Raw genomic sequence first — 27,410 nt, 5'->3', positions numbered from 1 at the left:
TGATATGCAAAAACTATTTCTCTTGTTAAACTGTAATTACAGCACTGTGTAAGATTAATAATAACTCGCGCAATCTTTTTCAGCTGCCCCAGAGACAGGAATCATTAATTTTTAGTTCCTAGCTCCTAGGAGCCTCTAAAGCTATGGCAGCCATTTAGATGCAGAAACTACATTAAATCATTCTCTGTGGATGTGCACATGTAAAGGCATGGGCCCTTAACATGGAAATGATTGTTTGTATTAGGATGAGAATCTTTGTGTATGTTGCATGGTGTGTGGTGGGGCGGGAATCCCCATTTAGTAGATTCAGGTAATTAGTTTTTTTAGCATAACTTGCAAGAAAATTACCCCATTAAGACACACTATGCAGTTAGGCAGGGTGAAGCAAGCAAAAAAGTTCAGGATACCCTTAAAGGCCTGAAAATGATCAGTTATTTAGTTTATGATTATATTTTTCCCATTGCTGGGGTGGGAGCAGGAGTGCCCTTTAGGCAATCTGCTTTAGGCATCAAAATGTCTTGCACAGTTTCTGTTCACACTAACCATCCACCCAGTGTGACAGCCATTGCCGTGAAGCTGTCTGGCAATAAACTGTGATATATGCCAATTAGACATGTATATATTTGCTTTGTCATCCTGGCCAAAATCAGTTTTTTCCAAGCCTTGGCAATGCATTCACATCCACACTATCAAACATGACTTTACAACTTTTCATTTGTGCACTTGCTATGGGAACACTCAACTGACTGTTCCAGCAGAGGTAAATCTTGGCAGCAGAGGGATTAGGTTAAGTGGTCTTAGATCTAATTATTTCTTGTGTGTCAGTTGCATGCTATATAGTCTAGAGAGTACAAATGATATGCAAGTTTAGATGGACAGGTCAAAGGTTCAAGAAGGCCAACTGTGTTTTGTGAAAAGGGGAAGGAATAGGTTGGGAAAGGAAAGATAGCACTTGACATTTTTACCAGAGAAGTGAGATTTGAGGAAAAAACAGTTTGCTCTTTGGAGAGTTAAGCAAGTTATTGTGGGTTCTGCTAATTATTAGAGGATACCACATCAATGGCTTTCTCTTTCTGATCTGATTACAGGGGCGTGTAGTAGAGAATATTTCTAAAAGATGTGGGGGTTTCTTGCGAAAGCTGAGCTTGCGCGGATGCCAAGGTGTAGGAGACAACGCATTAAGGTAAAGGAGTCTAGTTCCTTTGTGTTGTTTTTCCATAACGAGGATTTTATTTTCCTAGCCAATAGAGATCTGAAGCATGTTTGTTTAGGGGTTGGTGGCTTGTCAGCTTCAGTTGATTGTGATCCAGTGACTATGGAATAAGCCTAGATTGAGGAAACCTAAGTTTATATCCCAGTTTAGCCATACTTCACACAGTACTGTGTGAAGCAATATTTCACACAGTATGTTACAAATGCTAATACTGCAAGGCTGTTCCTTAGCCTCTCCTACACTCTCCATTCATATTGTTATAGTACAGGGATGGCCAAACTATGGCTCGGGAGTCACATGAGGCTTTTCTATACATATCATGCGGCTCCCAGAGGTCTCTGAGCATCACCGTGGTCATAAAGTTTATTTTAGTTTAGTTTATTTCCCTTCCTTCCACCTGCCCTTCCTTCTTTCTTTCCCACCCTCCCTTCCCATCTTTCCTTCTTTTTTCCATGTCTTTTCCTCCCTCCGTTTCCCTTTTTTTCTTCCTTCTTTCTTTCCATGTCTTTCATATTTTCAGTAAAAACATTGGGGTTGCTAGTTGTGTCTCGGAAAATACCTGGGGACTTTGGGGTGGTGCCTAGCAAGGATGTGACATCACTTCTGTGATGTCACTTCCAGGTCAAAGGTCAGGTGATGGCTCTTCCCAAGCTCTACCCCCTTCCGATGATGTCACTTCCTGCATACTGTACCCAAACTCCACCCCCTTCCTGTGATGTCACTTTCAGGATACTCCCCCAAACCTGCCTCTTCCTCTGAAGTTATTTCAGTGCATTATGTCTTGTGGCTCTCAGACATCTGACATTTATTCTATGTGGCTCTTACATTAAGCAAGTTTGGCCACACCTGTTATAGTAAATGGCATACCTTGTAGTGGTGGCTTTCCCAGTTAGCATAGTACATAACTGATTAGATCCATCCACCATTTTTGTTCCGTCTTGCCCAGTCTCCCCTCTGTACTGCAGCCGCCTTCTCACATAGCTTTTGCCTATGAAGGACCAATGATCTTACACACAACATTTTTGATGGTCAACAGGGACCCCTTCCTCCCTTTGTTACCAAGAGAAAAGCTAGTTGGATCCAATGCAATCACTGGACTTAAGCAATCACACCACTGCAAGTATTCATATAAACAGGCCCTTAGCCATGAATGCATTGAGAACTTGCTCAGGCTAAATTGCTTTATTTGTGCTATGGTGCACCTCTTTATTTTGGGGTAGTAAACAGGCCTGTGTAAGTTTTCAGTTGAACCACAAACCCCATTATGCAGAGATGAGCAAAGCATGTGTAAGCATCCCATATGGGGCGTAGAGATCAGCAAATAGATGTCACACCTGGCCTTTGTCTCAATGACCTGACAGCTGTCAGCCCATGGTGGTCAGTAGAGAATTTCCTCCCACTTGATAACTTGTTCATTCTTCCCTATATCCTACCTCCTTCAATTGCATTCTATGTGCAAAGAATCATGTGGTCCTGGAGAAATAGTTCATTGGCCAGATCCTCCTTTTGCAGAGCATTTGAATGAGCACCCCACTTTCTACAGGTCCTCTTGTAATATGGGGTAGCATGGAGGGATAGCCTTTGTCACTCTTTTGCCAAGACTCTTCCAGATTTCTTCTGTGAGAAAAGTAGTCTGACTCCCGCAGGTGGGGAAGCGGCATCTGAAATTTTGTAAGTTTTAGGCAGCAAGAAACTCTGTTTTTCACTTCATTATTTGAATCTGAGAGACACTGGATAATTTTCCTTAATGAACCAGCTGCTCAAGCACTGTCTACCAACTAAGGGAGACATGGGAGAGGTGGGACTCTTTTTCTCCCTCTCCAGTGTGTACACACAGACAGCATTCAGGAGGAGAATTACTGCATGGTGTAGAACAGCCAATTAATATACTTTAGGTCTCTGAGTGGTGGCAGAATCTACTACATAGGTATTTGGGTCCAAAGGATTGCTCTACCTGTGTAACATATAATCCATAACAATCTGTACCATGGGAGGTAATAGTGACTTGCCCTGAAGGGTATCATCTCACTAAAGGGCCCTGGCAAGCCATTGGCTAGGAACACTTGGGTGTTCATGGCAAAATTCTAATGTCTCATTTCGTATCCAAAGTCCTGTAGAAACATAATATGGTACAGTGAAGGTTCCTTCTGGGGATAAGGATGAGGGTGCCACCCTAGCCACTTCTGGACTCTTCGAGAAAGATGTAGGTATGCAAAAGATCTTTTACCTGGGCAGGGTTTTGTCTTTCCTTTTGACTACCTCAGATCACTTTACTAGCAGGTAACTTTTTCTAGAAGGCTGAGAGGCAAAATATCTCAGAACACAATTCTAATCTGAACATTTGGGGAATGCATCCGTGCCGCATGAGTGATTCTTTCCTTTCTGACCTGTGTCCTGCTGGCTTCTAGGCCCAAGGATATTTACATTTTCTCTGTTCTGTTGGGCCAGATTTTCAGTCCAGTTCTTTAAGAGCATGACTGGGTATCTCCCTAGTAGTTGGTTTTCCCATTTGTAAGCATTGAGGTTGCCATGACTCTATGCCCACTGTATTGTGCGAAGGTACTTCCTTGCCTGCATCTGTTCTTTTCTCCAAATCTTTGCTCATATTACTTACAAAGTTGGAAATAATTGTCCTGTGGTGCCCCCACAACAGGGAAAGGAACTTCCTAATCATTGCCCTGTGTTTGCAGCACTAGGATCTCTAATGATGAGTTCATAGACAGGGCTTCAGTAATTTGCAGAAGTAGACATCCATCTTCAGTCTTTCCATAATCAGTTTAGAGAGGATTGTATCTGTCACAAATGAGATGTAAGAAAAGATACACAGAGGACCAATTCAGACAGCATGGCCAAACCAGACTTCAACCTACCTCACCTGTCTCTAGGATGCACTGATCACTCCTCCACTTCCTGGAGGGCCATAGCAGCGGTCTCTCTCTGAACCTCCTGAGGCTTTTGTTTGAAGGCAAACGACAGTTAGCGAAAAGCAGGATCCAATTTGGATGTCATAGCAAACTGTGATTGCTATGAACCCAGAAGGAAGCAATCAGTACTTTCCTGATCGCCACACCATGCCTAAACTACAGACTGTCCTCCAGGTTCACTTAACCAGTCTGTAAACAGTGATTGAAAAAGAGTGACTTTGCAGCATTATTGTGAGGATGATGAAGAAAAGATTGCGTAATGTCAATATAAAACCTGTCCCTTTTGTGACTACAAGTAACAGGATATATGTGGAAAAGCGATGATAATACGTTATTATGATAATTGGTGGTGTGAATTTGTTTGGTTTTGACAGTACATTATTTGAAGACAGAAAAGACTCCCCCGTCCCACCGCCTCATAAGATTTCCCATTATGATTTTTTTCACATACTAGTCTGAAGAAGTGAGCAATGACTCTTTAAAGCTTATATCGAAATAAATGTTTGTCTTTAAGGTGCCACTGGACTTTTTTAGTATAGTGATAAAACAGCCTTGAGGTTTTCTAAGCTATTTTTATCATACCCTTTCTCCAGGGATGTCAAGCAAGCATGCATGTTTCCCCCCCTCTCTCATTTTATCCTCACGATAACCCTGTGAAGTATGTTAGGCTGAGAGACAGTGACAGGTCACCCACTGAGCTTCATTGCTGATCTGCTGTACTTAGCAATTGGAGCTCTATGTGTGCATACTGGTCTGAGTCATAGCCTGTAGGTTTGAAGTATTTTCAAAAGTTCACGGTTTATGGTTTATTTTTTAAAAACTGGATATTCATTTTTGGTCTTCTGTGCAGGCACACATGGTACTGTTTATGCGCAGGCCTGCCGATTGGTAGGTTCTATAGCTAAAATTCTTCTGGGGGTGTCTGCCCCTTCCCAGACTGGATGCGCAGCTTGTTTCCCGTCAAAACAGCTCACTCTCTGGGAGGAGCGATGCCCCCAAACTTCAATTCCTCTTTGCGGCCGATTGGAAAGGTTCTTCTTAGCTATCTTCCACCAATTTCATTCTTCACCTGGACAAAAGGAGAGAGATGATCAGAATGGCTGAAAAAGCTTTATTTAAAAAATGCACTCAATGCAATACAAAAATGACAAAAACAGACGGGCACTCTCTTTTTCTCGTCTGCTTGGGAAAGGGACATAATGTTAGCTTGTGTAAACACTGCCAGAGGTTCACCCCCAAGGCCAGAGCAGAAAGAGCTACCAGGTTCAAGGCCGCTTTATGGGAACGGGCATTATCAGTCATGACTAGCCCATCAATTGGATCTGACACCTCCAGCTGCCATGCTTTCAGAGGCTCTAAGCCCAGTGGATCCTATTGCACCACCTCAGATCTGGAGACATCACTTGAGCTTGAGTGCACTGAGCTCATTGGATCCAGCTTCATCTCAGATCCATCAGTCGGTTTCCAGCAGTCTGACCCCATCAGATCCGGCAGTGTCACAGATCCAACAGCACCACCAAGCTTCAAGTACTCCAAGCCCATCAGCTTTGACAGCCCCTCAGATCTGGCTATGCTCTGATTCTAGAGAGCCATTGAATTGGACAGTACAAACCTCATCTATGACACCCGCCTTTGTGGATCCAAATTAGGCTTTGAGCCAAGTTGGGCATAGACCCAAGGAAAGTGAAGCGTTGACTGCAGAGTCCCTGGAACCACCTAGAAAGAAAATCAAAGCACTCCTAACATGAGAGAAGTTCTCACAGGATGCAGGTTATAGATCTGGAGACAGGAGATCTGGAGGTAGCGAAGGCCCCACATGCCCCTCTTCCTCACTCAGGTTCCTGCTCAGTTTACTACTCAGAAGAGTAAAGGGAATTACCCTGAGAACCCTCTTACATGATCTTGAAGGGGCATGAACAAATTTCTCACCAGAGCTGCTGTGTGCACAAATGTCTAGCTTGGTATCAAGGAGTGTCCACCTCCGGGACGCATCTGGGGTGAAACTTACAGAGCTGAATCTGTAGGATGCGCATCTGATTTTACACAGCCTCGCATGCACCATCAACAGTATTCTATCCCGAAATCACGCATGGTGTTCTATCTGCCTGAAACAGACTTGGAGGTCTACCTGGGAGAGCGGAGTCCAAGTCTACAATCAGAACCATCACCAGTAGGGGTGTGTGCTTCAGGTTCCCAGTTCGGAAAAAAACCCGAACCGGGCCCGATTTGTAAAGATTCGGTATTTCCAAATCAGGCCAGTATGATGGCCCTAATTCGGAAATACCGAATCAAAGCTTCCCAAAGCAATTCGGATTGCTTCGGGAAGCTTTAGGGCCTTAAAGGGTGCCTGGCCTTCTGCCGTCCCACCACCACCCTGCTTACCTGGGGCAGTCTTCTGGCAGCGGTGCGGGTGGCGGCGGCATTTGCTGCCGCCCTGCCGGCTGCTGCTTTGGCCTCTGCGCCGGCGCAGGCGGCCGCCGCTTCAGCCTGAGTGCCAGCAGCGGCAGCCGTGGCATTCGCTGCCGCCCTGCCAGCCACCACTTCGGCCTCTGCGGCGGCACGGGCACGGGCAGTCGCTGCCACCCTGCCAGCCACCACTGAGGCTGAAGCGGCGGTGCAGGCAGTGGCAGCGCCGCCACTGGCATTTGCTGCCACAGAGGACAAAGCGGAGGTGCGGGTAGTGCAGATGCTGGCTGCAGCCTCTCCCGCAGCCCTGCGGGCCATGGGGACAATGGCAGAAAGCCTGTTCCGGCCTTCAAGGTAAGGAGTTGGGGGAAGGGGGGGCTCAGGGAGGAGGTGGGAATCTCTCTTCGGTATGCTCCAAATAATTTTGAAGCATACCGAAGCGATTTCCAAAACCCAAACCCGCTTCAGGTTTGGGGTTATTTCGGATCGTTTTCCCGCTTCAGGTAAATCCAAAGCAGGAAAACCAAATCTTTTCCCCACTGTACACCCCTAATCACAAGATATGGCTGTGGTAGTCAGGGAACCTCTTTCTTCCACAGATGACTTTCCAGCTCTTTGCCAAACAGATGCTCTGAATGACTAAATCCTTGGACATAGACCTGGTCTTTTCTGAGCCAAGACCCAAGGATAAGATACTGCAACACCTCTATTCTGGGAACCCAGCCAGTATCCCATTCGCCATGATCAAGGGGTTTATAGATTTAATGTCTACACTATGCCAGAAGCCAGCTTCTATTCCTCCTACATCCAAGAAAGCTGAAGGGCTTTACAAGACCAAAGAAGACACTATTCACTCATCCTCCTCCATCATTGTTAGTTACAGTGGAGATGCAATCAAGACACAAGCAAAGTCACCACTCTACGCCTGCTGACAGAGACAGAAAGAAAATGGATAGCCTGGGATGAAAGATCTATACGTCTGCAGCCCTCAATATAAAAATTGCTAATAATGCTGCAATTATGGGGGGTTTACCAGATATTTCTTTGGAATAAGATGATGGTGTATAATAACCATCTGCCAGAGGACCAGAAGATCCTAGTCAGAGTGATTCAAGAGGAGGTAGTCAGGCTTTCAAAGTAGTAGATAAATGGCACGTAGCTGATTCTTCCACCAGAGATTTAGCATCAGCAGTAGTTCTTTGGAGGTATGCATGGCTCCAGTCCACATCTTTACCTATCAAGATGAGAGGCAGGGTGGAAGATTTACCTTTCGAGGAAGAGACATTATTCTGTTAGAAAACTGATGAATATTTATCCCAAAAGTGAAAGGATTGGCAAACCGCATGATCCTATGGAGTGTTACCATCTTCTCAGCAATTAAGTTTTTGGCCTTTCTATAGGCTGAAGCAACAACAGCAGTACAGAAGTCACTATTCCAGATTCCAACCATACCAGCACCAGTATCCTCATAATCATCCAACATCTGCAGTTCAAGGGCAGTATCAGAGGCGTAAGCCCACTCATAAGTCGAGACAAGGTGTCTCATCAGTGGAGAGCAAGGATATAAGCTAAAGTCAGAAGCAATTCTAACTAGCACAAGGGGAACCTACTGTTTTCGGTGACAGACTAACCCACTTTTACGCAGCCTGGGCATCCATCACCACAGAGGTTTGGTTATTAGAAGTTATCAGTAACAGTTATAAAATTGAGCGTAACAGTTTCCCGTGTCTGAGTCTTCCACGTAAATCTACTCAAGGTATGTTACCTGAGCAGGCTGAAGAATTGTTAACTCTCCTAGAAAAGAGAGCTGTAAAACAGGTACCTATGTCCAAACCCAGACTGGGGTTTTATTCAAGGTGGTTCTTAGTCCAGAAGAAGGATGGAGGTTGTAGACTCGTTTTAGATCTGAGGAACTTGAATAAGATGGTCAGACTACATACATTTAGAATGATAACACTCAGTATGGTTTTTTGCAATTTCTACCCCACGATTCTTAGTTTGCAGTCTTGGATCTTAAAGATGCCTATTTTCATATTTCTATCCATTCAACCCATAGAAAATTTCTAAGATTTCAGTTTGGGGAAACCACTTATCAATATCAGGTCCTACCATTTGGACTTGCTACGGCCCGAAGAGTATTTACTAAGTGCATGGCTGTAGTAGTTGCACACCTGAAAACTAGACATTGTTTGGTTTACCCATATTTGGTGACTGGTTGATTTCTGCCCATTCTAAAGAGGCCTTACAGGATCACATAAACCTGGCTTTAGAGACATGTCAGTGTTTGGTGTTAATGGTTAACTTTAAGAAATCCAACCTCAAGCCCTTTAGAAAAGTGCTATTTATTGGTGCATTACTAGATCCTTCTTTAAACAAGGCCTTTCTCTCACTGGAGAGAGCACGAAAACCAAAGGCCATAGTCAAATCTGAGATAAACTGTAAATTCCAATCGGCTCTAAAAATTCAAATGCTTCTTGGACTGCTGCAACGACTGTGATTCCCCATGAAAGACTGCATATGAGGGGCCTACAACTATGCTTTCTGTCTGTCCACAATCCCTCAACATACACACACCATAAAAAGTATTTGATTCCCAGAATGGTTGTGAAATTGTTACACTGGTGGTTGTCAGATCCCCATCTATTCAGAGGGGTTCAGTTTGGTTCTCCAAAAATCAAAACCACAGTTACTACAGATACATCAATAGAAGGTTGGCGTGCACTCTGTGACCATCTCAAAGCCTACGGTACTTGGTTGAAGGATGAGAGACATTTACATATCAATGTGATAGCTGCAAAGTTCGTTACCTTCTTTGCAGATATCATGCAAAACAAACATGTAAAAATTCTGTACAACCATATTCTACATAAACACACAAGGAGGCACTACTTCCAGTACTCTCTGGGATTGGGTAGTATGACACAATGTCTTCCTGCAGGCCATTCACATTCTGGGAACATCCAAAATCATTGAAGACAAGCTAAGGAGGCTGGGTATTTCCATTCACGTGTGGTCACTGAAGGAGTCATCTGTACGGCTGATTTTCCTGCTATGAGGATTCCCAGACATAGACATGTTTGTGACAGAGGAGAACAGAAAGGCTCCATTGTTCTGTTCCAGAGGGGAAATGGACTCAGGGTCCCTGGGAGACACTTCAGTTAACATAGTTGGGATACCTATTTTATGCCTTTCCATCTGTACCCCTCATAGCTTGCACCATCAGCAAAATTCCGATGGAAAAGACAAATTGCATAGTAGTAGCCCTCTTCTGGCCACATCAAGCATGGTTTCATAGTTTGTTTCTGATGGCTAAGGGCAGATTTCGATGTTTACCATTGGTAATGGCTCTTCTGTACTAAGGAGTGTGCTATCACAACATACCTAGACTCAAAGTGATGGCATGGTTGATTCTGCAGTAGCTGGCTTCCCTCAGGAAGTAGCAGAGGTTATATTAAATGCTAGAAAGCCTAATACTAGGAGATGTTATGCCTATAAATGGAATACATTTATAGGTTGGTCCAGGAGTAGAGGCTTTGACTCATACACATGCCCTTTATCCTCTGTTTTGGAATATCTTTTGAGTCTTATTCAGGGCTTTCTTCCTCTTCCATCAAGGTGTATCTGGCGATAATTTCAGCATTTCGCTCCCCATAGATAAAAAGACAGTTTTGTCATATTATACATCTAATCTGTTTCTGAAAAGCCTTCAGAACATGTTTCCTCCAGCAGCTCGAATAGTACCTCAGTGGTCATTGCAGCTGGTATTGCAAGACTGATGACTAAGCCTTTTGAGCCCCTAGTCACTTGTCCTTTAAGACACTTTTCTACTGAAGTAGCATTCCTGGTGGCCATCGCATCCTCCAGGAGAGTAAGTGAATTAATGGCACTGTGCATGGATTTTCCTTTCCTAAAGATCCATGCTGGAAAACGTTGTTCTAAGACCTAGCTTGGAGTTCTTACCGAAGGTAGTTTCCAAATTTCACTAGTCACAGGAGTTAATATGCCTTCTCCAATGTCTGAGGCAGAAAGGACACTCCATACTCTGGACATGGGGAGGGCTATACTCTTTTTATTTAAAACAATTAGGACAGGTCCAACTTTTTGTTTGTTATTTAGGCTCCAATAAGCGTAAAAAGGCTGCTTCTCAAACTATTGCCAGATTGGTAGTTCAGGCTATTAAGATGTGTTACAATCTAACTAACTTACCTTGTCCGCTGGGAGTCCATGGTCATTCCACCAGGTCAAGGTATCTTGAGTAGCCCTGCTCAAAGGTGTTCCTCTACAAGACATTGGTAGAGCTGCAACATGGACTTCACCTGATACCTTCCCTCCTGTGCATAACAGGAAGGAAGCAGCCATGGGTCAAGCAGTCCTGAAAAGGCTATTCTCATGAAGAGTGCACCCCTCCTCCACAGGTAAGTGGCTTGTTAATCTTCCATATGGAACTGCACAGAAGACCATAAATGAAAACAGGGTTGCTCTTACCTGTAACTGTTGTTTATTGAGGTCTTCTGGGCAGGTACACGTACCCACCCTCCTTCCCCGCTGTGTGCTCTTCTCTACTTATCTGGAGGGCCCAGCGGCTGGGGCATTGCTCTTCCCAGAGAGTGGGCTGTTTCAACAGGAAACAAGCCACACACGTGCTCCAGGAAGGGACAGATGCCCCCTAGAAGAATTTTAGCTATAGAACCTACCAGTCGGCAGGACTGCGAATGCACAGTTCCATGTGTACCTGCACAGAAGACCTCAATGAATAACAGTGACAGGTAAGTACAACTCTGTTTTCTTTTAAAGTAGTCTCAAAATATCATCCTCTTTGTTACATACCGCATTATTTGTTTTGATTGTTCCCAGTGAATGTAAGACTTTTGAGAATCAGGTGCCATTGATATAAAATATGTGTTATTTTAACAAGCATGAAAAGCATTATATTCTCTCTCTGTCCTAAAGGACATTTGCACAGAACTGCAGAAATATTGAAGTGTTGAACCTAAATGGCTGCACCAAGATCACTGATGCGTAAGTGTCCCTAGAATTGACAAAAACTTTTAAAATAACTTTAATATAACAGGATAGAATATTTCAGTAAGGCAGGACTGGTGAGTATAAGAGCAGAAGCAGTGGTTCCTGCCTGTGGAGAGAGGTAGGGTAAAAAGTCAAGAGTCTGCTTGGGCGTGGATCATACATATGGACAGTGTTCTCTTTATTCCTTGGCAGAAAGTATTTATCAATGGGTTGTGTTCCTGCCCAAGGCTAATTACTTGGAGCTCTCAGTCAGTGGGAGGGATACAAACTTTCTATAATCTCAAAGGCAGGTGAACAGATGAGAGATAACAGGTGGGGTTTCTTCTAGTACACCTGAAGCTTTCCAGCCATAGAAACACATTTCCCCTCATCCTCTTTTTCAGTATGTGATGAGGAGGTTGGGGAAGAAAATAGTCCTTTAACTTTGGAGAATAGTCAGTGGGCTACTATCTCTTCAGTCTGTACTTGACAATCCGTTTCCCACTTTCACATGGTGAGCTACAAAGTCTACTCCACAGTGGTCCTATATGCAGGGAGGAGTGAAGAGGCTTCGGTGCTGCTTAGCTTGTACAGACCAACTGTACTGTATCACATCTCCCCTCCCACTTGGGATTCCAAATATAGCATCTATCAGTGTTTTAAAAATTAATGCTGATTTTTAAAATATAATGCTACATCAGGTTATGTTAAGGATCATATAAATAAAAAAAGAAAAGTGTAGGTTTCTACTCCCCTTAGAATGGGTTTGGATGTTCAGGAATACAGCAGGAGCAGGAAGCACAAATGTTTTGTCTTTCCTGTTCTCTTTTCCATACCATCCAAAATTGAACTTTCTCAGATGCATAGGCTTTCTCTAGGAGTCTGCACATCTCACCATGCAGGGAGATATGGAAGTTTTATTTTAAACATATTGATGTATGCACACACAGGAGCTGATAAAAAGCAATTGGGTAGTCAAGTTCTCTCTATTCAGTCATTTTTTCCCTTGCTGCTGTTGCTTCTCCCTCCCAAACATGTCTCCCAGCTTGTGTACAAATGAGAAAATTATATATGTCACAGTCTCCAAGTGTTTAAAATAGCCAGTACATTTGGTCTTTACTTTGACTGTTGTGAGAAAGGCTGTCCCATGTAGTCGCACATTCATAACGCTGCATCTCTTGTTTGTTTGTGTTCTGTTCTCATTCAGTACATGTACAAGCCTTAGCAAGTTTTGCTCCAAACTCCGGCATCTAGATCTTGCTTCCTGCACTTCAATAACCAACCTGTCCCTTAAAGCACTGAGGTGAGTGATTTGCAACTCTTGAATAACATGTTTTAACCTTTGATTGATAACATATAGTCCCAGTGAGCCTCCTGGATATTAAAAAATGTTCCTTGCCTTTGTGATAAATGTGGACACTTCCCTTCATTTAATCCTATTTTGTTTCTGCTCTGGTGCCCACTGGCAGAAAGGCCACTTAGAACTGGAATTTAGGAGAAGAGGCACCTTGCTGTTTCCTAGTGGGTCTTCCTTAGCGTATTCAAGGAAGCTGAAAATAACCCTTCGTATTCACTTGGCCTCTCCCTCAGTCTGAAAGGTTGCCCTCAGGAGAAGAGGGAGGGCTTCTTGCTTAAGCTGGAGTACAGCGATGTCAACATAATCTGGGAAATTACTGGGCCTCATGGAGGATGCTCATCACCTACCATTAATCCAAATGGGAATTCTGTTCACTGCCCATTGTTTTCTATGTATTTCTTCTCCCGTTCCCTACCTCCAGGATCGATAGAAGATGTGGCCAGTGTGTGGGATGCACAAACATACATGTGCCTTTCTGCTAGAAGGGTTTTCATGTGTGTTCTGTCCCCTTCACAACCACACCTGCCCATCATTTTAGCAACTTCATTTGGTAGTAGTCCTGGAGGATGTGCTGAGCTGGGGCATCACTTATTCACAAGCTTGAGTAGTGACATACAAGCAGGAGGTTAAAACGCCCTTGTCCTTGAAGCCAGATTTTTGTCTCTGACTTCTTTGCCTTTTTTCCCTCTTCTCTCCCCCCCTTCCCCTTTCACCTCACAAGTGAGGGGTGCCCTCTACTGGAGCAACTCAACATTTCCTGGTGTGACCAAGTGACAAAAGATGGCATCCAGGCTTTGGTGAGAGGCTGCGGTGGACTCAAAGCCCTGTTTCTTAAAGGCTGCACACAGGTACATCTCTCCAGGCCAGGAAAGGGTGACTGAATTTCGATTAGTTTAACTTGGAGGAAAGGCTGAGTGAGCATGGACTGGAATATGTCACATTGGAAACAAATAATTGGAGAACCGTATACACTTAAGATGGCAGAAAAAGGAATGTTGATCCTGTGAGGCAGGTCAGGCTGAGAGAGTATGACTGGCCCAAGGTCACCCAGGGAGCTTCCTTGGCAGAGCAGGGATTCAAACCGAGGTCTCCCAGATCCTAGTCTGGCACCAAAAACAGCCATGCAGGCTCCTTGGGCTGCCATCTGAAAAGAAAAACCTCAAGTTCCGTAGCCATACACACAACCCACAAATCAATGAGGAAATTGGTTTTCTTCTTGATGGATTTTCCCAAATGGTTTTAGTGCAGTTTTCAAGAGACTAAAACTGCTTCAGTAGGGTTGGGTCAGCACCATAGGTTAGCATCATTTAGAGAACATAAATCCAGATTGTGTCTGAATTGTCTCCTCATATGCAGAAGGTTGCTCGCATGTGTATCTTCCCTTGGTGGATTGCCATGTGTTAATCTTTAACGGGAAGGGGGCATCGAAGGGAAAGCAGGCTCACAGTTGCCCAGAGAGCATCAACACAACCTTCAAAGAAAGAAGCCCTAGTTAAGAGGTTTAGCAAATGGGAACTTAATTTTAGAATCCAGAATACTTTTAAAAATAGCTTAAGCCTTTGTCTTAGTTATGGAATTCTGGGGGGGGGGGGGGGAAATATTGATGGAAATATGGTCCTTGTTATCAGTGATTTGCCATATGTTCTCCAGGATTCAAGGACCTGTAGCATTTTTAGTAGCAGAAACAACTCAAGAGTACCATTTTTTGCTTTTTCAAAAATGTAATGCTTAAAACAAAACACAGAACTCACTCACTTGAAACAGAGAAATAGTTATGCTAAAAATAAGTCAACAAAACTCACACATAACCAGTTCCAGAAGGCTCAGAAATATCACTCATTAGTACTGAAACGTTGATATTTTCAACTATCTCTGTGATGAGGCCAAGTATTTTGAAGGCTCAGCCAAGTAAATTCTGGGACTGCCACACCACAAAGGGTGCCTCTGCTGCTGCTGCTTTCAGGGTTGAGGAAGGGCATAGTACAATGGGGAAGCCTAGCAATTGCATGACATCTTCTATCTTAACCTTCTCCAGGTTTTTAGCCTTGCATAGCTTTAATAATAATAGTAACAACAACAACATTCGATATATATACCACCCTTCAGGATAACTTAACACCCACTCAGAGCAGTTTACGAAGTATGTTATTACTATCCCTACAACAATAACCCTGTGAGATAGGTGGGGCTGAGAGAGCTCTAAGAGAGCTGTGACAGACCCAAGGTCATCCAGCTGGCTTCAAGCGGATGAGTGGGGAATCAAACCCGGTTCTCCTGATTAGAATCCTCCCGCTCTTAACCACTACACCAAACTGGCCGCCTTTGAAGGTGTGGTAGTGGTGGCAGAAGCCATTAGAGAAGCCATTAGAAGCCATTGCTCACATTTGGGTCTTTTGGCATGGCCCTAACTTAGATGGTTAGGACTATGAGAACAAGGAACCTGCCTCTTCATTTTTAAATGAAAACTGAGCTCTTGGGAATACAAAATATTAGGAACTCAGAGACAGCCCAGAAAATTTATTTCAGAAACCATGCTGAGATAAATGTTTTTCTGACTACTAACAAGTTGCTTCTTGCTGTTTGTTTCCCTCACCCCACCCCTCATGAACTTGTATTCCAGCTGGAAGATGAAGCCCTCAAATACATTGGAGCACATTGTCCTGAACTGGTGACTTTGAACCTACAGACCTGCTTGGTGAGTAGTTAATCCATGTGAATCTCCATGTGGTGTTTTTGCTTTTTCTTACTTGCAGAGGCTGTGTTGATTGAATCATGCAGCACAACACCCACACTCCCAAGAACTGCTTCAGAATTTTGCAATGTCCCTGTTAGCCTGTAGGATTTGCGCTTCCAGTGGCTTGCTGTTTACCTTATTTTATAGAAGCAAAATGTCCCCTTCATGCTAAATCAAGGATAGGTCTATCAGTGGCCACTAGCCACAGTGACTAAAGGGAACTTCCACATTCAGAGGCTTGGAGGTAACACCAAGTGCCCGGAGGTAACTTCAGGGGAAGGCCTTGGCCTCTTTGCCCTGTTGTTGGCCCTCTATAGTAACTGGTTGGCCACTGTGAGAGACAGGATGCTGGATTAGATGGACCACTGGTCTGATCCAAGCAGGCCTCTTCTTATGTCCTTAGACGGGAATATGTATGAAAATGTACCCATAAAGATGCACTGCAACTGAGGGGGTAGGCAGATGCTGGGTTTTGCTCTTCTCTCTGTTCCTGGCATTCATGGTTGACTCTTTGTCTCCAGCTCTGCTAGCATGACAGTCTTTGTTCCTTGGTTGCTAGGCAGGCAGATAGATGTGAAGTGAGGATGGAGATAGGTGTGATGGCTACTGATATTTTGGTGGTACTGATGATGCCCTAAGAGGCGAAGAGATGGGCAAGCTCACCAAGATGTGAGTTATTATTATAAAGTTGGCACTGAGGATGTACAAAGATTAGCAGCATGGCAGGGAGGGGATGTTAAAGGGATTGTATGTTATGAGGACCCCTGTGGGGGCCGCAGTCGTTCTTGCATAGTAATCTTCTGTTGGGAGTGGGGGAGAGGGAGGCTTTGCTGTCATTGCAGTGTTGTTCCCAGGTACAATTCTCTTGGTGGTGGAAAGTGCCATCAAGGCATAGATGATTTATGGCAACCCCTGCTGAGGTTTTCAAGGCAAGAGATTAACAGAGGTGGTTTGCCTGCTTGTGCAACCCTGGTCTTCCAATTACTAACCAAGGCCTTTGGAATGAATGAAAATGACTGATGTGAGAGAAGGGAAATGGGTACACTCAAGAACACCATTGAAGTGCAGGCTAAACCTTGGTCTGTGCCTGTGGTATCTCTAACCACTGAGAATTAATCCTGCTTCTGTGTACATAGCTTCATCACATGAAGCTCCCTTAAACCGAGTCAGACCATTGGTCTGTTTATGTCAGTATTGTCTACTCAGACTGGCAGCTGTTCTCCAGCATCTGTAACAGAGGTCTTTCAGATCACCTGCTTACCTGATCCTTTTAACTGGAGATGCCAGGGATTGGATCTAGGACCTCCTGTTTGCAAAGCAGATGCACTTCCATTGGGTCACACCCCTCCAAGCTACATCCCTTCCTAAATTCTGTTTCCTGGCTTTGCTAAAGGATGCTTAAAATCTGTAAGCTGCGTACTTATTCCTAAGTTTTGGGGACAGACACACTGTCAGAAATGCAAGATTTGTCATAAAAACATCACAAACTGGAGTGGCAATTTAAGATGAGGATTGTTTTGTAGATTTATCTTGGAGATTGTGGCAGGTGTTATTCTTATCAAAGTTAGATCTGAAGTACTGTATTTTCTCTGCAGTATTTTTTTTATTTTACATTATTCCTTTCAAATCAAGATCAGTGAGGTGAAGCAAATGAATCCATTCTGGAGAGAAAAGAAATTGAGGAAGGTATCAGTGAATTAATCAAATAGCCTCACAACTAGAAAGGCAGCTGTTGAGGCTTAAATTGTGGATCTTCTTCCTGGGGGGCTTAAAATACAAATAATGTGAGCAGAAATTGGATTTAGATGGCCCACAAGGTCAGTCTTAACCAGTGCTGTAGGAAGAAGAAAACTCCAAATGCTTGTCTAGATCTTGTAGTCTCTTAACCTCCTCATTTAGCAAGACCTCCCCTTACCCACACACCATGTTTCGGATCTGCCCCTTTTTAAAAAGAAGGGCTAGGAAGTGAATAATATTGTGCATGTCAAAAGGCCTTTCCCTCATTACGGAGCAACTGTCTATCATCCCCTTCTTAAGAAGTCAGGCTTCCATAAAGCTTGATCCCTGGCACTTTCTTTTTATAAATTAAACACCATTCAGAGCTCCGATAGAACACAGTCCCTGAAGACTCAATGAGACTTAAAGATGTAAGCAGATACCCTGCTATACTTTCTGCCAGCAGCTCCATGTTTGACCTTATCTGTTTTTTAATGTAATGATTGTTCTTAGTAAATTAGAACCACAGAAAGTTATCTAGCTAAGCCCCCATTTATATGCTTACCAACTGCTGAGTATTTTATATACCCATTTCACATTTTTACTGCAAGTTTGATGCTGAATATCTTGTTGAATAAGCCAGATATTTTGAGTCATTTTTAAGTATTGGCCTCCACATCCATATCCATTAGGCTATGACCCCTGAACTGCCAAAAAGCCTACCAGACTCCATCCTCCACCCTACCAATAACTTGCCAGACCACGCCCATGGAGCACGTATTTTTAAAATCAGACCAGACTATAATGCAGGTGTTATTTGGATGTCCTGTGAAAGCCTTCAGAATAGCCCTAGTGCTAACATTTATTGAGGCAGAGCCATATGGTCTGGATTTGTCCTTGTTCAGAAGGCCTTTCCAAGTTTATTTGTAGGGCAGGCTGGGAAAAACCAGTCCTTTGTCAGGTTGGAATGTTTTGTTTCGTCTTCTGTCCAAATTTAATTTTTCTGTGTCTTAAAAATATAGTTGCTTTTTAAAAAGAAGTTGGATCAGGAAGCACATTTTTATCCTGTAAGAAAATATCCTGTGTACCAATTTGTGGTCCCTGCCAAAAATGAAATGTTAGCCCAAAAAAGGAACTGGTTTTGAGAAGCTGTATGTTGGCATCCTTCTTTTCACATGGCAGTTGCCAACAAGCTGTTACTTCACTGCCAAAAGGGATTCAAAAGGGTTAGCTATAGATATAGATATTTGGTATACAGATCTTGTTTGGGACCCAACTCCTCTGCAAAAACAAAAAAAGTTCCCTATTACTGGTGACTTTGACTTCTCTCCCTCCTCCACTAGCAAATTACAGATGATGGCCTCATTACAATATGCAGGGGGTGCCACAAGCTGCAATCTCTGTGTGCTTCTGGGTGCTCCAACATCACCGACGCCATCTTGAATGCTTTAGGGCAAAACTGTCCAAGGCTTAGGTAAGTAGTGTTTGATCTAGAGGGCGACCTGAGAGCTACAATGGCATGTTTTGGATGAATGCGGTGGTTAGAATGTCAGACTAGGGTGTGAGGGGACTAGAGTTAACAGGCACAGCTGTGTAATCAGCAGGAGAGCAAGACGAGGCAGGGACACAGGCAGGTTGTGCTGTCAGTGACAGCCTGACGTTACTTCCAGAGAAGATCCAGTCGTAATGTCATGCCTCTCTAATAATCACCAGAAAACCCTAGAGTTTCCAGCAATTTCTAGAGAGGACTGACATCACTTCTGAGTTTCCCCCCAGAAGTGGCATCATGTCATCAGCCCAATGGCCATTTTTTGATATTACCATCTTCTGCCATCCTGTTCAGAGCAGTGTGTGTGTATGGGGGAGGGGAGGAATTCCCCACCTCCAGTGGGGGCTTGATAGCCCAGGAAGGGGGGCCCAGGTTTGAATCCCTGGTTTATCTTGAGCCATTACTCTCTTTCAGACCAACCCACCTCACAGGGCAGTTGTTATAAGGAAAAAATGGAATAGGGAATAGTATGTTGTAAGCTGTGCCAGGTATAAATATGAAAGGTGCAGATGCTATGAATGAGTTCCTTGCATGCTAGATGACCTGTGATGTGGGGCTTGTTTCTTCAGTAGTTCATCATCGTGGCTTCTGTGCAGTCACACATTGGGTGCAGGCCAACCCGCACAGTACTCTCATGTGTGACTGCAGAGATCCGTTGACGAACAACAGTTATTGGGAAGGGTAAGCCTGTTTTTTTCAGTGAGTTCTTACGCAAAGAGAACGGAAGTGCTAGTGCAAGAGGAAGCATGTTTCACAGCAGAGGCTATCTAGCATGCACAGAACTTGTTCACAGGATCCGAGACCAAATGCTCAGCCAGATGAGAGTCTCTCAAGGAAGTGGGTCAGCGTTCTAAGTGAAAAGGAGCTGGACTGTAGAATAGAATAGAATAGAATAGAATAGAATAGAATAGAATAGAATAGAATAGAATAGAATAGAATAGAATAGAATAGAATAGCCCACCCTGTCCTAAAGGCTCATGGTAGGTAATTGTTTTTAAAAGCAAAACAGTTTGTTATATTTAATTCCAGAATAGCAGCCATACTAGTTCTTTTGCAGCCAAACAACTTATTTTTCTCCCAGCCTTTCCACTTCTGTTTGCACTTGTGTGGGGCTGTGTTTATATACTTAGTGACCAAGACTAACACTTTATGCATCTGGCAAAGTGGAATCTGGCTCATGAAAGCTTAAGCCACAATAAATATGTTAGTTTTTAAGGTGACACAGTATTCCTTGTTGTTTTGATTGCATAGAATAAAATTTCTTCACATTAAAAGGTCTTTGATCATCCCCCATCCTTTGTCTGTTTAACCCTGACCGTTATACAAACACACACACACATCAGTACTGCTGAAAGAAGGTGTAAGGGTTGAACTTCAGCAGATTTTATGGAGAAGGTATCCTGCTTTTTCACAGGACATAATGGGTATGGGATGGCCACTAAAAGAACTACTCCATGTTCTTACTGTTTAGTAACATTAAGAGGGCTCATCAGTTACTGGGACGTAGTGGAAAAGATGATCTCTAGGATATATTGGGCCTAAACCCCAAATGGGTTTCTCAGATAAAAACAGCAGCATGAATCTTTCTCCAGAGGCCAATGGGGTGGGCTTGGGGGGCAATGTTAGGGGAACTGGTGAATGCTAGGCTGTTGTAGGGATGGTTAGGGGTGCACTGAGCTAGAAGGGGTCTTTTCACCTGAGAAGCAAGCAAATAGAAGTGGAGAATATGGGGGGGGGGTTCTCCCTTACCTCTTTACAGGTGTTCAAGAGTTGAACTAGGAAGCAGAGGTTTTTTAAAAAAAACTTTAAAATAAATAAATAAACATCTGACTTCTGGTTGGGTTGCTGGACATGATTTATCCCTTCTATATGTGTTTATGGGGGCTTTTGTTAGCCAAAGTGAGCTCATGAGACAAAGCATGGTTGGTGGGATTTTGGAAAGGGACTCTGCAAAGCATCTATAGTTGGCAGTCATATTTACTGTATGTTATTTTCTGTGCAGAATATTGGAAGTGGCTCGATGTTCTCAACTTACAGATGTGGGCTTTACCACTTTGGCTCGGGTAAGCACCTGATTCCAACATTTGCTACCTGGGTACTGGCCAGCGTGGACTCTGGCCACTCCTCCATGCATTCACTTTCTGATATGGCAAACAGCAGGGCCAGAGTTACCATGAAGTGGTACAGTTGAGGCTGCCTGTCTCAGACGGTCTTGCAAGGAGGGAAGCTTCTGATAGAGCAGTAGGAAGCTTTCCTTTGTAAATGCTGCTTTAAGACACATGCTGCTGTTCAGGAGCAGCAGAGGGGGATGAAAATGAAGCAGGCATGAAATCCCACACAATCTGATGGGGGTTGGCATGGTGCCCAGTGTGTCATGAACCCTGTGAGCATTGAGTGAGTGACAGCAGCAGCCTTTCATGGTTGGGAAAGGAGTGAGGCAAGAAAATGGGGGAAGAGAGTAAACTTCATCGAGGGAGGCTGAGAGAAGGGCTCTGGAGAGGCTATTTTTTAATTTATTAGATTTTTTAAGTTTCTGCTTGACCCTATGGTCTCAAGATGACTTACAACATTAACAATATAACAAGTTAAAAACCAACATAAGAACAATAAAATTAAGTCAAAATATTAAAATGCATTTAAATACGTGGCTCCACACTATATCACTGTCAGGACTAAACCAAAAACTTCTGCTTAACTTCCAAAGACCAACTTAAACCATTCAGCATTGCCTGCCCTGTGGAATCTCCACAAATCTGGCAGGGCCCAAGTGTCATCAGAGAGTGCATTCCACAGGGTAGGAGACACAACTGAGAAAGCCCTTCCCTAGTGACAACTAACTGAGCCATCCAGGGGCCGGGCACCTGCAAAAGGCCCTGAGAAGATGACTGAAGAGGGCATGGGGGGTTATAATGGGAGAGACAGTCCTGTAGGTATGAGGGTCCGGACCATTGAGGTCTTTAAAAGTTAGCACCAACACCTTGAAATGGATCCAGAGATTAATTGATAGACAGTGCAGCTACTGCAAAATTGAAGCAATAGGAGCTGGCCATGGTGTTCCAGTCAGTAACCTGGCAGCTGCGTTCTGGACCACCTGCAGTCTGCGAAGCATTTTCAAGAGTAGCCCTTTGCAGAGTGAATTACATTAATTCAATCTGGAGTAACAGTTGCATGGGTCAATGTGGCAAGGTCCGATCCAGACAAATTAAGAGTCAGCTGGTGGGCCTGGTGTAGGTGAAAAAATGCTGACCACACTACCATGGACACTTATTTATCCAATGATAGCGCAGAATCCAGCCATACCAAAGGCTCTTTACAGAGTCTACATCCATCAGCTAAACACTATCGAGTCTTGGGAGTGACGTTCCAGCTAACTTCTTAGTCTCCCAGCCATGTGACCTCCATCCTAATGGCATTCAACTTCAGCTAGTTCCCCCTTAACCAAGCAACCACTACATCTGGCACTTGAGATAGTACCCAGAGTCCTGCTGCTGGCTGCTTTTCCAGCAGAAGGAAGAGCTGAGTGTCATCAGCATATTGATGGCACCCAACTCCAAACCTGACAATCCTAGCAAGAGGATGCATATATGTTAATATCAGAGGAAGGATCAAACCTTGCAGGATCCCACAATTCCCCCCCTGGGAACAGATAGTCTGGTTTGACTAGCCATGGGTACAGAAAGGGAATGAGGCTACATCAGTTTCATCAAGTGTCCGGGCAAGCAGATGGCTAAGGAGTTGTTCCCAAACACCTTTTCAGATCCCCTCGTCTGCTATATCTGAGAAGCTTGGTTGGTGGGAGAGGTGGTCACTGGAAGTCCAGACAGGTTCATCTTTTCTGGTGATTAAGAGATTGGGGCTTTAGATTCTCCGTGTGCCTTTTCCTGCAGCACTGGCCCACTTCCCATACCCTCCATGAAGACAAAAAGATTGCACCACCACCCTCAAAACTGAACTCATGGGAGCAAAATAAACTATTCAAATCAATACATTTTTATGACCAAACATAATCTATTCTAATTGCAGAGTTGGGGTTACTCAAGATCCAAATTGGGCAGAAGGGTATATTCTGTAGCACAGTTAGCTCTACTCACACTTGTCAGAATGGATTTGTCTCCAGGGTGTGCTATTCATCATGGGCATCTGATATTTTGCATTCCTTTTTTCAGATCCTGAAAAGAAAGTTTTTTATTCTTCTGTCAGCTTCATTAGTCAAGCCATTTACAATAGAATAATCACATTGGGAGGGAAGGCGACTAAACCATGGGCTAAGAAAAGAAGAACCTGAATAGTCTATGTTTTTAAAATCATAATGAATCCTTAGTTCTCTGTGTGTGCATTTTTTATCATCTCCAGAATTGTCATGAGCTCGAAAAAATGGATCTGGAAGAATGCGTTCAGGTAATTCTAAGGGTTTTATGTATTGTCGAAGGCTTTCACGGCCGGAGAACGATGGTTGTTGTGGATTTTCCGGGCTTGGTCAATGCCAAGACCACGGCTGTACAGCCCGGAAAATCCACAACAACCATCTAAGGGTGTTTTTTTTTTTAAATGAAGAATGTCAATGTGTGGTAGACACAAGGGCCAGGCCTTGAACCAAGAGTATCCCATCTTTATATCTGATGAAGGAAGCTTGACTCTTGAAAGCATATACTCTGGAAATCTTGTTGTTCTTTGAAGTGCTGCTGGTCTCAAAACTGGCTGTCCTACTGCAGACCCAACACCATCACCCACCGGAACCTATCTGTATTGTGTAGTAAAATGTGTCATCTGGCATCATTTAGTTGAGGGGTTTCTTGCCCACTCTGTGGTTTGCTGCTTGTGGGGTGGAAGGAACTTTTGGTGAGACGATATCAGTGCATGTATGCTTTTGTATTCCGCGTTGCTAGGAGAGGAAGTAATGTGGGGCTATTGCATTTGGTGCCAGCAATATGACTTTCATCATTTCTAGTTCTGGCCTAAGAAAGGCCTTCCAAGCACTTATCAAGAGGTGGGAAAGTCTCAGTTAATGATTCTCAAGCAAGCTTATGCGGAATCATCTCAAGAAGAGGAAACTATACAATTAAGACAAGAGGAGCCCTCAGCAGTGCCAGTTTTGTTCTCAGCCTGAGGGCAAGCCAAAGAAAGTGAAACGGAGGGAACAGGCCTTCCTGAGGATCCTTGCCATGATTTAAAGCCTCTTTTCATAAGAATCTCTGTTTGTAAAGCAAGAGCATATAGTCATCAGGACCTTTTAACAATTAAGACATTACTAATCTAAGTGACCCTATGTACTCTTGCTTCTGAAAAGACTACACAAAGTGCTCAATTTTGGGATCTTCCTTAAGCACAGTGCACCCATCCTCAAATGTGTTTTTTGTTGATGTTATTGTTGCTGTATTTTCCAGATAACAGACAGCACATTAATCCAACTCTCTATACACTGTCCACGGCTCCAGGTTTTGGTGAGTCTTGGAGGGGTTAACTTGCACATCTCATTTGTATTTTAGCAGTTTTGTCAATTGGATTTTTAAGGAACTTGCAAAGTTGAATAAAAATGAGGTGGTTCCTATGCTATAAATCAGCATATCTAAATAATGCACACATTGCACTTCTGATGTGTGAAGAGTCTCTCAGCCTCAATCCTGGCTTACCCTCCTTCATAACAGTTACGTGAGGTAAGTCTTCCTGTCAGGTAGGAGCCAAGTAGGTATATAAAAGTTAAAACAGCCATGTTATTAAGGGAGCCCAGCCAAGACTGTTAGATCAGGTGCACCGTGATTATGGTTCATTCTCTTCACTGGGGACCCCCAGTGCAAATCTTTCCCCAGCCATGACGTTACAAGGTATACTTGCACAATCCACCATTCCTTGGCTTCAGTCCCCACCCCCAGTCTGCAGTGTGGATAGAAATTGATCTCTCCTTCAGGTTGGTTTTAAGGATTTTTCATTTAACATTGCTTGTGAAATGCATTGTATGCTTGTAAAGCTCTGTAGAAACATGTGGTGGTGCTAGAACAACCCAAATAATGTAGATGAGATGGAAGCAGAGAAATAGAGCAGCAATGCCAGAGGAAAGAGTAGCAAGAGTGTATGTGTTAGAAGAGGATTGGCCATTAATAAAATGGGCAAGCCGGTGCTGACTTTGGAGAGGGTGAGGGAGGAGGAAGAAGAGGTTCTACCCTGGTTGGCTGGAATAGCCCCAGTCACCTTCCCAGGCTTTGGTGTATGGACTTTAGAAATCCTCTGAGTTAAATCCCCCTTCTGGTTTTGTTGTTGGTTTTTCTTTGTGGTGGCAGAGTTTATCACACTGTGAGCTGATCACTGATGATGGCATTCGCCACCTTGGCAATGGCGCTTGTGCTCATGACCGCCTGGAAGTGATAGAGCTGGACAACTGCCCTCTGATCACAGATGCCTCCTTGGAACATCTCAAGAGTTGCCACAGCCTGGAGAGGATAGAATTGTATGACTGTCAACAGATCTCACGGGCAGGAATCAAGAGACTCAGGGTAAAATTATGTATATAAAATCTATATGCATGTTGTTGTAGCTCCTTGCACTTTCAGTTGAACACTTATAAAATAACTGACTAGGTCTTCAGTCCATGGGTAGGAACCCTCAGATGGGCCCTGGAATCCCACCAGAATTGGGAATGCCTGAAGAGCTTCCATTTTGGCTGCTTTTTGGAAGCAGTTAATGTTTCTGTCCATGCGTAGAGATCAGGGAGGCCATGTCTTCTGATCCATTCAAAGATCTACTCAGATGCAAAATTCAGGGAGAATCATAGCGCCTCTTCACCTTTGAAGGCCATGTGAATGGGAAAGTATGTATTTTTGCAGGTCCCACCCACATCAGCTCCATTATGCTTACATCGCCTCTTGTAGCTGATATTCCCTCTCCACTGCAGAGCTTTTTTAGTCTTTCTTTTTTCAATTGGGAATTGGTGTGGAACAACTGGATAATGATCAATTGCCTCAGTTTGTTACATTTTAGCCCTTCTCATTGTGTAGTTATAAGGGAAAGATGCAGGCTGAACATTTGACCTAACTCCACAAAAAGAACTAGATACATGCCATTTTAAAAATATGAAAACTGGAAACAAGTAGATTGTGACAATAAATGATTATAATCTGATGAAATAGTAGCAATCTAGCAAGTCCCATTTTTTTAAAGCCCTCCAGTGGAGGGGTGGGGGAATGATAGCCTCATAGCCTGAGTCAAGGAAAGGGACTGTGTGTTTGCTCTGTTGCTACTGTGCATGCTTGTGCATTTGCAGCAGCAACAGGAGTGACATAGAAAATCATCTCTGTGTGGAAGCAACCAGGCACTGAGGCTTGTGAAAAAAGTGTGTGGGGCCAATCATTTTCTGTCTCCCAGCTCTTGTCCACACTCATTCAGCTTTTGGATGCTTGTTATTGTAAGTTTTCTGGTGTTTTTCCAAACACAAATAAAATTATATGTTTGTGTTTTTTCAGACTCACTTACCCAATATTAAAGTCCACGCCTACTTCGCGCCTGTGACCCCACCGCCATCTGTGGGGGGCAGCAGACAACGCTTCTGCAGATGTTGCATCATCCTATGACATGGGAGCCAATTTACTCTGCGCAAACAGATTAACTGAGTATTTAAATTGCCCTTCTAGAAGTAACAGTGGACACCAGTCTCTCCATGAGAAAATGATGTCGGTGGTCCTTTGCCAGGGCTGCCAGAAAAGAAAGCAAAGCAGGGGGGCAGGGGGACTGGTTGCAGAACTAGGTCCTCCCTTTTGCCCTATAGTTTCACACTCAAGTACACACACCATAGTGTGTGTATACACACATGCAATCTCTCTCTTTTTCTCTCTCTCTCTCTCACATACACAAATACTTATACAAACTCACATGCGCACATATACACACCTACCTACGTATGCCAGCCAATGGAAGGACCCTGGAGCTGAGGAGCTGGATTAGTGGGATCCTTCTTTTTTTCATTTAGGTGGATTGATATGAACCATTCCTACTGGGTACGCTCAGAAAAATCATGGGGAGGTGGGGGGGAGAGAAGATGGGGAGGGAAGGGATTGTCATGCAGATTTGAAGAACAATGCTGCTGCTGCTGCTTGGCGGGGTGGGGCGTATGGGGGAAGATTCTTTTGATACTGGAAACAGCAAGATGTGCAAACTTCACCCACAAGTGTGAGGATGGGAGTGGTAATTGAGGGAAGGGAACAATAACAATAAACTATGAATCTTGCATCCACTGTCCAGAGGAGTAGAAGAAACAGTAAACAAAAACAAGGTAACCCCATGATTATATTTTTTAATTTTTTGAAAAAAAATCATCCTTGTGTAAGGGAATGTTTGAAACAGCAGCCATCGTGAGACGTCGATTACTGCGCTTCTGTACTTCCTTGTTTTCTGTGCTGGCACAAACACTGAGCATGCTCATGTCGAAGGTTCAGCGGTTTCTCTTCCGTGTTTTGTAGCATTTGGCTCAGAGGCTTCCTAGATCGTTGTGATGATAAAGCTAGAAATCTGTAATGTCA

At 43.7% G+C, this 27,410-nt stretch overlaps 1 protein-coding gene across 1 annotated transcript in view; it reads left to right on the top strand.

The window, feature by feature from the left end:
• FBXL20 (F-box and leucine rich repeat protein 20) overlaps positions 1 to 27,410 on the top strand; it is a 90,539-nt gene extending 63,129 nt beyond the window's left edge. Inside the window, exons 5-15 of the mRNA XM_054993543.1 lie at positions 1,089 to 1,183; positions 11,494 to 11,562; positions 12,755 to 12,850; positions 13,626 to 13,752; positions 15,525 to 15,599; positions 18,698 to 18,828; positions 20,906 to 20,966; positions 23,257 to 23,301; positions 24,288 to 24,344; positions 25,179 to 25,391; positions 26,358 to 27,410. Of these exons, the coding sequence (XP_054849518.1) occupies positions 1,089 to 1,183; positions 11,494 to 11,562; positions 12,755 to 12,850; positions 13,626 to 13,752; positions 15,525 to 15,599; positions 18,698 to 18,828; positions 20,906 to 20,966; positions 23,257 to 23,301; positions 24,288 to 24,344; positions 25,179 to 25,391; positions 26,358 to 26,465 (1,077 nt within the window). The 3' untranslated portion in view covers positions 26,466 to 27,410. The remainder of the gene's footprint in view (positions 1 to 1,088; positions 1,184 to 11,493; positions 11,563 to 12,754; positions 12,851 to 13,625; positions 13,753 to 15,524; positions 15,600 to 18,697; positions 18,829 to 20,905; positions 20,967 to 23,256; positions 23,302 to 24,287; positions 24,345 to 25,178; positions 25,392 to 26,357) is intronic.

The sequence above is a fragment of the Eublepharis macularius genome, chromosome 12 (genome assembly GCF_028583425.1).
Source record: "Eublepharis macularius isolate TG4126 chromosome 12, MPM_Emac_v1.0, whole genome shotgun sequence".
NCBI classification, from domain to species: domain Eukaryota; kingdom Metazoa; phylum Chordata; class Lepidosauria; order Squamata; family Eublepharidae; genus Eublepharis; species Eublepharis macularius.
The sequence above is the reverse complement of the archived record's forward strand: the minus strand, read 5'-3'. Positions and strand labels throughout refer to the sequence as shown.